Raw genomic sequence first — 13032 nt, 5'->3', positions numbered from 1 at the left:
CCAGGTTCAGATCACTGCCTCTTAGGTGCATCACCTCAGACACAGCTCTTTCCACAGATAATTCCTTTTACTTAAAAAGTTACTACCGGTGCCAAATTCTATGCCTCAATGTCTCTTCATGTGTAAAAATGGGGGTAAGAATAGTATCTATCTCTTTGGACGCCCCGGGAGGATTAAGGAGTTAATTCATGTAAAGCCTTTCATGGCAGAGCTCAACAAATGCGATGTGGGGGCTTCCCTGGTGGCACAGTGGTTGAGAGTCCGCCTGCCGATGCAGGGGACACGGGTTCGTGCCACCATCCAGGAAGATCCCACATGCCGCGGAGCGGCTGGTCCCGTGAGCCATGGCCGCTGAGCCTGCGCGTCCGGAGCCTGTGCTCCGCAACGGGAGAGGCCACAGCAGTGAGAGGCCCGCGTACTGCAAAAAACAAAACAAAACAAAAAAAAACAAATGCGATGGGGGCAGGGGGGCTGTTAACGTTTCTTCTCAAGAATTTTTGGGGTGAGTAGATTTTCAGTTTTTAATACTTTGTACACTCGTGAACTTTTAATTTTTGAGCTGGGCCCAGGCTGTAATTACCATCGTAATTAAGAAACTAATAAGCTACATGGCTTTCTTTTAAATATATAAATGTCAAATTTTCACCTTTTCTTAGGGGCCCTTCGTGAACCCAGACCTACTCACCCTTCCACCATAGGCTCCCTCACAGTGTGCGTGTCTACGTGCACACACACGCGTGCATATAAACATGAGCATACTCGTGTGTGGGATTGGGGAGGGAGGAAGGGGGCGTTCACCTCGTCATTTATATTATTTATACACACTCTGTTGTATGCTTGTGGTGCTCTGGTTTTATTCATTCCAAGAAGTCACATGAGCTCTATGCTGGGCTGTTTGGGAGCTATGAACTGCAACAGCTGCCCATTCCAACCCACCCCCGCACCCCTGGCCCCCGCAAGGCTTTCTCCATAATGAGAACCATGGTGAAAAATCTTGGGACTTGAAGGCAACCCGTGGGTTCAGAAATGAAAGGAGACAGAGAGTGGCGAGGAGAAGAAATGACCAACTCAGAGCCCTGACCCTGCGGCCGGTCTGACGACCTTCCCCAGCAGCTCAGCCCTACTGCCCACCCAGTCTCGAGGCCTCAGCTTGCTTTTCACTTTGTACCACTGCCAGAGATTCCATCCTGCAGAGATAACTTTCTGAGTTATCCCAGAAAGAGGTGAAGGGACTGCCATTAGGCCCTAACACCGCTGTAGGAAACAGATTTCTTCCCCTGAACTCCTGCAGAACAGAGAAAGCAGCTGCACCAAGGCAATCAGAAATTCCGCTGAAGAAGTGAGGACATCTGGGCAGCCTGAAGCCCTTGGAGGGAAAAGCAGGTCCGAATGGGGTCACTTCGGGGCAGTGTAAAAGCCCTGGCAGGTATCAGAATGGAGGGGGCAGGAGGGCCGTTCCTAGGCCTGACCCCAGAAATCCTCCTTTGACACACACACCGGCTTCCGCAGCACAGAATCCTACTGCAGAACCCAGCAGGCAGGCTGGCCGGATTCATCCCGATTCTGTGGGCTGGCCCAGGGGACCTCGCACTGCCTATAACTTTCCATCCCCAATAACTGACTTGCAAACATGCAGCGGGAGCCCTGCCCACTCATAATTTGGAGACAACATGTACTGCTTCCTCATTTAGGCTGAAACTTCCATATCTAACTAAAGTTATGTGCCAAGGAGGTCAGAGCCTTGCTCCTTTTAGGTGCTCAATAAATGCTGAATGGTGACAACACTGACACCTCGTATCCTAGGTACAGAGAGTCCTCAAGCTCTGTGGCTTCAGACGGTGCTGCGCACTCTATCAAGGTCTTCCCCAGCTGAGAGCCCAGGGGCCGGCCCACAGCCCTCTCCTACCTGTTGGCTAGCTGCTGCTCCAAGTCCCCGCACTGCCGCAGGAGCTCTCCACAGGTGGCTATTATCCTAAACGAAACAAAAAGCACTTCAAGTATCTGGAATGCCGACATTTACAGGACAAACATTGTCCCATTCATAAAAATTCTAACTATTCACCACTTTTGGTGGTGTGCTGGTTTGTGGGAAAGCAGTTAACCATTTGAGGGCCTACCTGAAACGTTCCATTCATTAGTAATTCATGTAAAAGGGAAATGCTGGTCCCTTCTAATATCCTCCTGTCATGGGTCTCTCTGCTATGAATCACAATTCTATCCAACATGATCTCAAATAATTTTACATTTCCAAAAATACTGAGGTTGCTTTTGGGCTTTGTCCTTAAGAAAATGGGTTGGAGGGAATTCCCTGGAGGTCCCGTGGTTAAGACTCCACGCTTCCACTGCAGGGAGCACGGGTTCGATCCCTGGTCAGGGAACTAGGATCCCACAAGCTGCACAGCGTGGACAAAAAAGCAAAACAAACAAAACAAAACAAACAAACAAATAAAATGGGTTGGAAATTCTTTGTATCTAAAATTTAAAAACCAAAATTCATTAATATTTGTGAGCTGCCTGCTATTTGCCAGGCATAGAAGAGAAAACTGTTTTGATCTTAGAATTGTTTCTCTCTGATCACATGAAAGGCAGATGAAGATTAATCCATTTGTTTCTCAGAGATAAGCCTGAATGATCATTTCTGTATTTAATAATCCTTTAATTTTCAAGTCATTTTATGCTAGCCCTCAAACTCCAGCTACTGAGTCCTTCAACACCAAACTATAATGTCAGGACAAATCCAAGGATTAAAAACATCTTAGGTCTAGTTAACTTTTAACTTTCTCTAAAAGTGTCTATCATCACCAGGATATCTAGGCATTCCATCATAAGAAAGGTTTATGAGAAAGTGAAATATTCCACTCACGCCAGTTACAAGAGAACAACCTTGCACATAATATTTTCTGGTGTACCAAGCTGCCACAGCTGATAAGGGATATTAGTATCTAGAACATTAAATTTCATCCAAAAAAAAAGTTCAGATCAGAGCCCATGAGGAGACACTCCAAATGGTCCTGGGAGGCCCCGGGTTTACCCTGATTAAAGACAGGTTTTGGAGGGTCTGGATCTGCACTGAGACCCACATGTGCCATGGGCACTCTGCACATACCACCTAGGCCAGGGGTCAGGCAAGAAATGTAAGTGGGGGGAGAGCAGCTTGCCTTTTCAGAATATATGTCTGCAAAGAATGGTTGTAAGGAAAAGAAATTTCTAGATCGATTTTTATCTCAGGCTGATAGTAGTTGTTAGACCTCATAGGAGTGGGAGAACCACAGCGCAACAGAGAACATACACCTAGTCAACCGAGGCTTCGGGTCACAGCCTTGGGATGATGCAGGCCCAGTGCTTCCAGAGCTTCCGTCTTTTGTTTTTTTTTTTTTTGGGCCGCCCCGTGCAGCTTTCAGAATCTTAGTTCCCCACCCAGGGATCAAACCTGTGCCCCCTGCAGTGGAAGCACGGAGTCCTAACCACTGGACTGCCAGGGCATTCCCTCAGGCTGGACACATCAAGGGCCAAACTCCTCAGGCCTCTGCCAATCACACTCCCACCAGACCTCAGGGCTTAGGGCAACATGGTGTCTACCTAGTGGCCCACAGGTCACACAGGCTACGCCAGAATCTGTCTGTCAACAACGACTTGGGAGGGTCACCTCAAGGCCTTTCACGGAACTCTTACACGGCTCTTTGCAGGCCAAATAGCATTGACTTACCATTTAGTTCTGTGGCACAGATCCAGAAACAGGATCTAATCAGCTGTGCATTTTCTAAAATAAAAGCTCTAACTTATTTTACGTTTGTAGAAACTATAGGCTAAGGGGAAAAAAAAAATCTCAAACCAAACATAAAAAAACTTAAGTCACCAAAGGAGATGACTTCATAAAGAACTTTTAAAAATATTTTAAGGCCAAGAGGGGTCTTTTTGGTGTTTGTTTGGTTTGCCTTGTTTTTTTTGTTTATTGGCTTGTTTTCAGAGTCTAGAGTATTTGCTTTAAAAAACGGGGGGCAGTGAAAGAGAGAAAAAAGAACGCCTTACACACACATTTATAATTTTTATATACTATATTATGCATGTTTACCCCCACTTTACCTAATGGAATTCTGAAAAGCCGCCCAATCTTCCTGAAAAAGGGAGTTGAGAGGAATATCATCCAGCCTATACTTCTTCCGTATTGAGTAGAGAGTACTTGTGAAATCAGACACATACCTATGGGGACAGAAAAAAATGACAGTGGTATCATCATAAACTCCTCAGACCTAGAGACACCTGGAATTATACAGCTTGGGACAAACTGCTAATGACCTTGAGAGCACCTTCAGAGGCTATCCTACCAAGCGCTGTCACTACTTATAAAGCTCTGACCACAAAAAGGTCTCCTCTATGTGGCAAGACTGTCTTTCTCACCTGGCAGAGCGGCTTTAAGAGATGCTCAAGATGAGGGGGGAAGGGGATGGCCACTAAGACCAAGACTCTGACCAACCAGGTGAGAGATGATGCTGGTTAATTACTCCCTCATCCTAACAGGGGCATTTCTTTGGAAGCTGATTCAAAGAACTGTTTTAAAACGTCATGGTCCCACTATAATACCCAACTGTCACCTAGGATACCATAAGGCAGTTCACTGATATCCAGGGTACTTCTATACCACTCAAATCCTTGAATTTAGATTAAACAGCCAAGCTCCATGGCAGGCAAGAGCCCGACTTTAATGGTACAGGAGCATGAAACTGGATTCAAAACTGAAAGCCCTCCCTCACAGACTGCTGTCTGCTCCCACCTATACCACATACTTTCCTGCATAGCACTTAACACAAGTATAATTAAATAGCTTATTTAATGTATGTGTTTAATGTTTATTGCTGTCATCAGACTAGAAGCTCTGGGAGAATAGGGACTATCCATTTGTAGGTCATAATCGTATGCCCAGGAATTAACACAGACCTGGGCATAAAGGAAACATCCAGAAATAGGTCCTGAGTCAATGACAGACCTGCACTGCAAGTACCTAGCTGTCTTTGGGCCTCAGTTTCCTCATCTTTAAAATTGACTTAATGATGACTTCTGTACTGCCCCACAGAGTTGTCATGATGATAAAATAAAATGAAATGAATGAAATAGTAGGCACAAAAGCTCCCTGAAAAGTATAAAATGAAAGTTGATGTGCAGTGGTATCATTTTTATGTATAGTACTCCTTGAGCAGCCATGAGAGACTGATTTCAGGATTGCCCCCCTCCTCCCCCAAAGATACCAAAATCCATGGATGCTCAAGTTTTTTATATAAAATGGCATAGTATTTGCATAGAACCTAGGCACATTTTCCCATATACTTTAATAGATCATCTCTAGATTACTTATAATACCTAACACAACATAAATGTTATGTAAATAATTGTAGATACAATGTAAATGCTACATAAAGAGTTGCCAGCATGCAGCAAATTCACGTTTTGCTTTTTGGTACTTTCTGGAAATTTTTTTTCTGAATATTTTTGATCCACAGTTGGTTGAACCCGCAGATAAGGAACACTGGATACACAGGGCCAGCTGTACAGTTCTTGGAACATGAACACGTAAGTCCTTGGGAGGGTGTGGTAAGGAGGACAGGGGTGGATGGTCATGTGCTCTGGAAGCCAATAGGCTCCCTAAAACCCACGACACCTGCATACATCACAAGAAGTCTCGCCTCTCTCCCTTCCCAAACCACGAGCTCTAGTGAGGACAGTGGGCTGTGATGACCCAGGGCACGGCTCTGAAGAGTAAGTCTGTGTGGTGGACAGAAAGGCCGCTCAGAGAAGCAAGTGGAAGGAACTGCTGCAGACCACTCCACTGAGGGACAAATGCCGCTGCTGCTCCCTTCACACAGGGCCGAAAAGCTACAAAACCAAAATGCCACGGACAGCACCTTCCCTTTGCACCCAGAGAGGTGACAGCTTTCCCTGGGGGAGGGGGAGGGCCCTCAGGACACACTGACAGGGAGCTGTTGAAGAACCTTTTAATTGTGCTTTAGCTGAAGGACGTTAAACAAGAAGAACACTCCGTCCAACAAGACGTGAGCTCCACAGAACCTCCCGACAGAGTTCCCGGAACAGTGAGCAGCCGCCGAGCATTGAGGCGGGGCCAGGGGGAGACGGGGGGTGACTGTTTAGCCATAGCGGGGCTCGCACGTGATATGTGTATCACATCACATTTTTATGGCATTTGTACCAAAACCTTCTGATTCTCTCACAATACATGTTTCCAAGTGTCTCTACCATGTAAGAGCTGCTGCATTAGGTGCTTTAATTATATGTTTTCACTCAATATTCACAACCACCATGGAAAGGAGATATTATCACCATCAGTTTACCCAAATAAAAGATACCAAGACTCAGAAAGGCACACTAACCCACCCAAGGTCCCCGCTAGTAAGTGCCTGAGACAGGATCTGAGCCCAGGTGGCTACAACTCCAGGGCCCAGGCTCCCATCACAGCTGTAACACCCCTCACCCTGCAACACCCCATCAGCAGCTATATTCTACAGCATCAGCAGAGTGCAAGTTAGGCCAATCTCCTCCTGCTCTGCCTGCGTCCTCCATCCTCCCTATCCCTGCCTTCCTGAACACCATCCCCACACCCTCCCCACTCCTGAACAAGGTCCCACTTGAACCCTGGGCAAGTTAGCATCATCCTCATTTCCCTAATTTTATAAACATCAGCTGTCTTGGTAGCTTCAAAACCTTCCTTTCTAGAGCAGGTGACCTGTTTTCATCATATGTCCTTTTGTACATTTTGAATTTTTAATATGGATTTGTATTACTTTTTTTTTTTTTTTTTTGCAGTATGCGGGCCTCTCACTGTTGTGGCCTCTCCCGTTGCGGAGCACAGGCCCCGAACGCGCAGGCCCAGCCGCCATGGCTCACGGGCCCAGCCGCTCCGCGGCATGAGGGATCTTCCCAGACCGGGGCACGAACCCATGTCCCCTGCATCGGCAGGTGGACTCCCAACCATTGCGCCACCAGGGAAGCCCCTGTATTACTTTTTTAAATGAAGTAATTGAAGTAACCAACAGAAGAACTAAAAGTGAAAATATCACCAACAAGAGCTGGGAGGAGAGGGGATAAGAGACAGCACCAGCCTCAAGGAGGCTCAGTTCCTCACCTTTCAGAGTTGCATCAAGACATAATATTTAAAGGTGATAAACAAAAAAATCTTTAAAGTCTGGAGAGAAGAATGAGAAGACTCAAAGCAAAATGTTTAAAACTTGTGACTCCTGAGGACTGCCAAAGGATGCGCAGGAAAGAAGGAACACTTTCACCTTTTTACACCTTTTCATATTTAAATATATATGTATTTCTAGAAGCATTACTTTTTAAATTTTATAATAAAATTTTTAGATCTCAAAAAAAATTATTTTATCCACAAGATCCCAGATGGTGGCAGAGAGAGAAAGAGATAAATTTTTATTTCATTAAACTTGTTGCTGATGGGCTTCCCTGGTGGCACAGTGGTTGAGAGTCCGCCTGCCGATGCAGGGGACACGGGTTCGTGCCCCAGTCCGGGGGGATCCCACATGCCGCGGAGTGACTAGGCCTGTGAGCCATGGCCGCTGAGCCTGCACGTCCCGAGCCTGTGCTCTGCCACGGGAGAGGCCACAACAGTGAGAGGCCCGAGTACCGGAAAAAAAAAAACAAACTTTTTGCTGATGTTTCTCTTTCTGAGGGACATGTCTGGGCTCACCTGGCTCCCCCTGTCTTACGCAGGGGACATGATCTCGCAGCCCTCAGTGCCTTCCTGTGAGCCACCCTGGAAGGTGCAGACTGCCCATGGCAGTGACCAACAGTACTGGGTCCAAGGACCCTCAGAGCTCACAGAGGCATGCTCAGCATTTCTGGAATGACAAGAGCTCCCTAAACTTACAGCAGCAAAAGAGCATTCAGTTCAGTATGAGGAATTTCTTGAGACTCGTGGCAACTTCATTCTAGAACAAGATTTCTTGGAGAGCCTAAGAATGTATTTGTCTAGAAGCTAGAGACTAAAGCATCTAACCTCCTGAGGGCCCTTACATCTCAATTACACAGGTCAGAGAATCCAGCCTTATATTGATTTCTTTTTCTTTTTTCTAAGTAAACTTAATTTTGGCTTCCCCTTCTTTCTTTCTTTTAACAGCTCTATTGCGATTTAATTCACATACCACACAATTCAAAGGTTTTTAGGGTAGTCACAAAAACCAGTTGTGCAACCATCACCACAATCGACTTAGGAACAATTTTCATCATCCCGAAAAGAAACCCCATAACTTTTAGCAGTCATCCCTCATCTCCTCCAAATACTCCCCTCTCCCCAGCCCTAGGCAGCCACTCATCTATTTTCTGTCTCTACAGATTTGCCTGTTCTGGACATTTCATATAGATGGAATCATATAACGTGTGGTCTTTTGTAACTGGCTTCTTTCACTTAGCATGATTTTATATATTTTTTATTTTATATTTTTAATTACATTTTAAATATAAATTAATTTATATTTTTAATTTTTAAAAAAATCAGAAAATAACAAATGAAACTAAATCCCCTATGACCACCACCTTAGTCCCTCCCCATCTCCCCAAAGACAACCAGTGTTTTGAGTTTGTTGCCTAACCTTCCACATCAGGGCTCAGCAAACTTTTTCTGTTAAGGTCCAGGTATTTTAGGCTTTGAGAGTCACAAGGTCTCTGTCCTAACTACTCAACTCTAACTTTATAGTGAGGATTTACAGGCCATAGTTAAGTGAATGGGCATGGTGGCGTTCCAATATAGCTTTTACAAAAACTTGTACAAAAACAGACTTGGCTCATGAGCTAGAGTTTGCTGACCTCTATGCTATAGGAATATATAATGCATTTTAAAGTGACAAAAAAAGATCTAGAACAGGAATTGGCACTCCTGGTTTTCTGTAAATAAAGTTTTAATGGAACAGAGCCACATCCACTCATGTATGTGTTGTCTCTGGCTGCTTTTCTACTACTAGGGCAGTGCACTACAAAAGTCTCTGTTGACTGTAAGGCCCTCAAAGCCTAAAATACATACCATCCGGCCCTTGGCAGAAAAAATTTGCCGAACCCTGCTACAGAAAATATACTCTATTTTTTGTATATTCTTTTCACACACTGTATGAGACTCTATACAGTATTCTGCAACCTTTTATTCACTCAGCAGTATGTTTTGAGATCTATCCATGTTGTTATGTATAGATCTAATTAACACCTTAACTGCCACATTGGGAACTCCCCTCATATGAATATACCGTATCTTATTTGGCCATTTCCAAATGGATGGACATTCACGTTGCTTCAGATGCTCCACCCTTACAAACGTGCCACAGTGTTCTTAACATCCTTAAGAACACCCCCTTGGGCTCAGGTGCAAGTGCCTCTCCCGGGTTCACGGCAGGAATACAGGACACACACATTTTTAATTGGGAGAGACATCATTCTCCAATCAGGCTGGCCCTGACCCCACTGCCCCCAGCCTTACTTGGCAAAGAGGGATTTCAGGGCTGTCAGCAGGCCACAGGTCCCCAGGCCGTTCGTAAATGTGATGCATCTGTCAATGGCTGCAGAAGCAAGGCCAAAGAGCTTGTTCACAGAGTGGCTCAGCTCCTGCACACAGTCAATGACTTCCCCACGCTCCTGGTCAGCAAACAGAGATTAAAAAAAGCTGCCTCAGACTGAAGAACAAACGAATAGACAACATGAAGATGGGGAGAGCTCCAAACCTCCTCATTCATGGTAAATCACTTAATAGGTGCAACAGAAATGCAGTCCCAAACTGTGACAGCTCTTTAAGAGCCCGACCTAGGGAAGAACAGTCTAAGTGGTCAGTGAGATCACAGAAATAAACTCCTGGCTAAAAAGCATGATCAAATCCTTATATTCATCTTTACATTTTTCATCTCTTTCCTCTTTTTCTGTCATTTAAGATGGCATCTCTCCCTCTGGCTCTCAAGCTAGGATTTGAATTCTCCATACCACACGCTCCAAAAGAATGCAGTGAAAGGAAAATGCTTCCTTCAGGGGCAAGAACATAACTGAGCGGAACAGACTTTCTAGGTACGTCCTTAGAAAACGGAAAAGCAGCGGGAGGTGGCAGGTTTTAACTACTGTAAGATCTATTCTTAAATGTCAACTCACATCATGCTAGGCAACCTTACCATTTACAATGGAAATTCCCCTCTGGTGCCCACCTGGTGAACCTGGCCCTAGAGTACTGTCCATGAATACGCAGCTCCTGTGTCCATTTGTATATGCTGCCTTAAACAAAAGACTGTGTGATAATGACTGAATCAGGGGGATAATCAACTTACTCTCAAGAAGATTTAAGCCTCTAAGTTTTGCTAGAGGATTTTAAATAAAAAACTGGTAGCATATCTGTGGTTTCATTTTACATTTGGATTACAAGAGCCCAGGAAGCACTGAGAGCCCAGTGTTTGCACACCAGTTCCCACTCTTTGCATTCCTAACGCCACCTCACACCTCCTCTGATGCATCCCACCCACCCCCAACCCTAGGAGTCTGGCAAATAGAACTGATTCCCGAACGGCCACTGCCAGTATTATGCCATTACCAGAGGCACCGCGCTGATCTGGAGGAGGAGGTTCTTCTCTTCCATGTCACCGTACTTCAGCTGGTAGGGTCTGTACGGACCATACACAGCATCCACCAGCTCCACGACTTTCACCAGGGTTTGCTCATCTTCAGGGAATCAGAAATTAAATGCAATAATGAACAAAGAATTGGAAATCAATTGCTGAAAAACAACAGGTGCAAGGACCTCCACTGGAACTTTTCCTATTTCATCTTAGGGATGACTACTTTCTGTTCATCTGCTTTTACCATTCATGGAAGCTGAAGCAATCATGTCAGTAAATCTTTTGATACATTTGAGCTTTGTGCATTATGTGCCTAAGGCACTATTAGAGATACCAATCCCCTTAATCCTACAACCCGCCATAGTCAAGAACCTCTTCAAATGATAACCCTCCTCACGGTCAAGTTCAAGAACTGCTACAGAGAAAAGGCTCTGCAGAAAGAACATTTTCCATCTGGAGCCCATACACTAGGCATTCCCAAAATTCCTATATTCAACTACATAAAAATTTTAATGTGCATATTCTATGGCACAGCAATTCAACTTCTAAGAATTATCTCTTCAGTTGGAATCCAAAATCTTTTCCATAGCCTACAAAGTTCTGCATCGTTTGACCTCAGGGGGTGAAAGAGGGTGGTAGTTAAGGGTGAAGGCTCTTCTATTGAAGCTCTACTGCTTCCTAGTTAGGTGACTCTGTGCATATGACTTAACTTTTCAGTGTCTGTTTCCTCAACTATAAAATGAAATTAATAATGGCATCAATTTTATAAGGCTTAACTGGAGATTATATAAAATAGTATGTGTCGGGCTTCCCTGGTGGCGCAGTGGTTGAGAGTCCGCCTGCCGATGCAGGGGACACGGGTTCGTGCCCCGGTCCGGGAAGATCCCACATGCCATGGAGCGGCTGGGCCCGTGAGCCATGACCGCTGAGCCTGGGCGTCCGGAGCCTGTGCTCCACAATGGGAGAGGCCCACGTACCGCAAAAAAAAACAAACAAAAAAACCAAAATAGTATGTGTCTAGCATGTATAAGCACTCAATAAAGGCCAGCTACTTTTATGTTTACTTCTATAGACTCAGCCTCCTTCACAATTCCCCTAGCTTCTAGCCTTCCCTCAGCTCCTCAGAAGCTCCCCTCTGGCCACTTGCTACTACTTCTGTCTGAAACGACCTTGTTCTTCCCTATCCCTCTTCATCTGGTTAACGCCTATTCTTCCCTCAGTACTCACTAAACTCAAGTCTGCTAGTCTCAATCATCTTTATTTGCTTAAAACCATTTTGCTTTTCTCCTAGAACCATTTTGCTATTCTTCAAAGTACTCATCTCACTTTGTAATTATACACTCATTAGTGTGATTATTTGGTTATTTCCCACTGGAACATACATTGTATGAGAGCAGGGACTGTGTCTGGTTTTGCTTATCATAGCATCCTCAGCATCCAGCACTCTAGAACTAGTCCAATTGTAGTTGAATAAATAAACTAAATACATTTTGACCTATCCATAATAGGGTCATGAAAAATAACTGTATGTGTATATAACACACACACACATCACATGTACACGCACACACACTCACACACTGCTGATGAGAACCAGAATTTTCACTGTAGGAGAAAAGAGATGCAACTGAGAACAGCAAGAGATAAAAATCTATTGGTGTTGCATTTGATTTGGAAGTATCAGTATAAACTGGTAATTTTAAAAACTATGCATTTCCTAGTTCTGTCCACAAAGGGCATAGGAAGTAATAACAGTCCAGCAACAATAAGCATCCCTGGTGCCAGATCTTGGTTTCTAAATACCATTTCCCATTAGAAGAAACCAAGCTCCTCGAGAATATGGCTGATTCCTGGTCTGAGGCAGAGAAAGTACAAAGTGTTCCTGGAACAGTGTGTGCCAAAAAACAATAAAGCACTCAAAGGCTGATAGGGACGTGTCAAAATGATACAGGAGCCAGCCTGAAGGGGCAACCACTGACCAAATTTGAAATAATTCGAGCATCAAAATGAATAATGAAAATAATGGATAATACAATGAATAAAAAAAGAATCCAATGAGTTCATAGTGATATCAAAGAGAAAGAAAAATCTCCTCTTCACAAAAGTATGCCGGCAAGGGACTTCTCTGGTAGCGCAGTGGTTAAGAATCTGCCTGCCAATGTAGGGGACACAGGTTCGAGCCCTGGTCTGGGAAGATCCCACATGCAGTGGAGCAACTAAGCCCGTGTGCCACAACTACTGAGTCCGCGTGCCACAACTACTGAAGCCTGCGCTTCTAGAGCCCGTGCTCCGCAACAAGAGAAGCCACTGCAATGAGAAGCCCACACACCACAACGAAGAGTAGTCTCCGCTCACCGCAACTAGAAAAAGCCCGTGAGCAGCAACGAAGACCCAACGTAGCCAAAAATAAATAAGTGAATAAATTTTTTTA

At 44.7% G+C, this 13032-nt stretch overlaps 1 protein-coding gene across 1 annotated transcript in view; it reads right to left on the bottom strand.

Moving 5' to 3' along the window:
* The window catches only part of COG7 (component of oligomeric golgi complex 7), an 82949-nt gene that overhangs the window by 32795 nt on the left and 37122 nt on the right, over nucleotides 1–13032 (bottom strand). Inside the window, exons 8-11 of the mRNA XM_065892415.1 lie at nucleotides 10577–10704; nucleotides 9488–9642; nucleotides 4084–4200; nucleotides 1907–1972 (exon numbers count right to left, since the gene is read on the bottom strand). Coding sequence (XP_065748487.1) covers nucleotides 1907–1972; nucleotides 4084–4200; nucleotides 9488–9642; nucleotides 10577–10704 — 466 coding nt within the window. The remainder of the gene's footprint in view (nucleotides 1–1906; nucleotides 1973–4083; nucleotides 4201–9487; nucleotides 9643–10576; nucleotides 10705–13032) is intronic.

The sequence above is a fragment of the Phocoena phocoena genome, chromosome 15 (assembly GCF_963924675.1).
Source record: "Phocoena phocoena chromosome 15, mPhoPho1.1, whole genome shotgun sequence".
In the NCBI taxonomy this organism is placed as follows: Eukaryota; Metazoa; Chordata; class Mammalia; order Artiodactyla; family Phocoenidae; genus Phocoena; species Phocoena phocoena.
The sequence above is the reverse complement of the archived record's forward strand: the minus strand, read 5'-3'. Positions and strand labels throughout refer to the sequence as shown.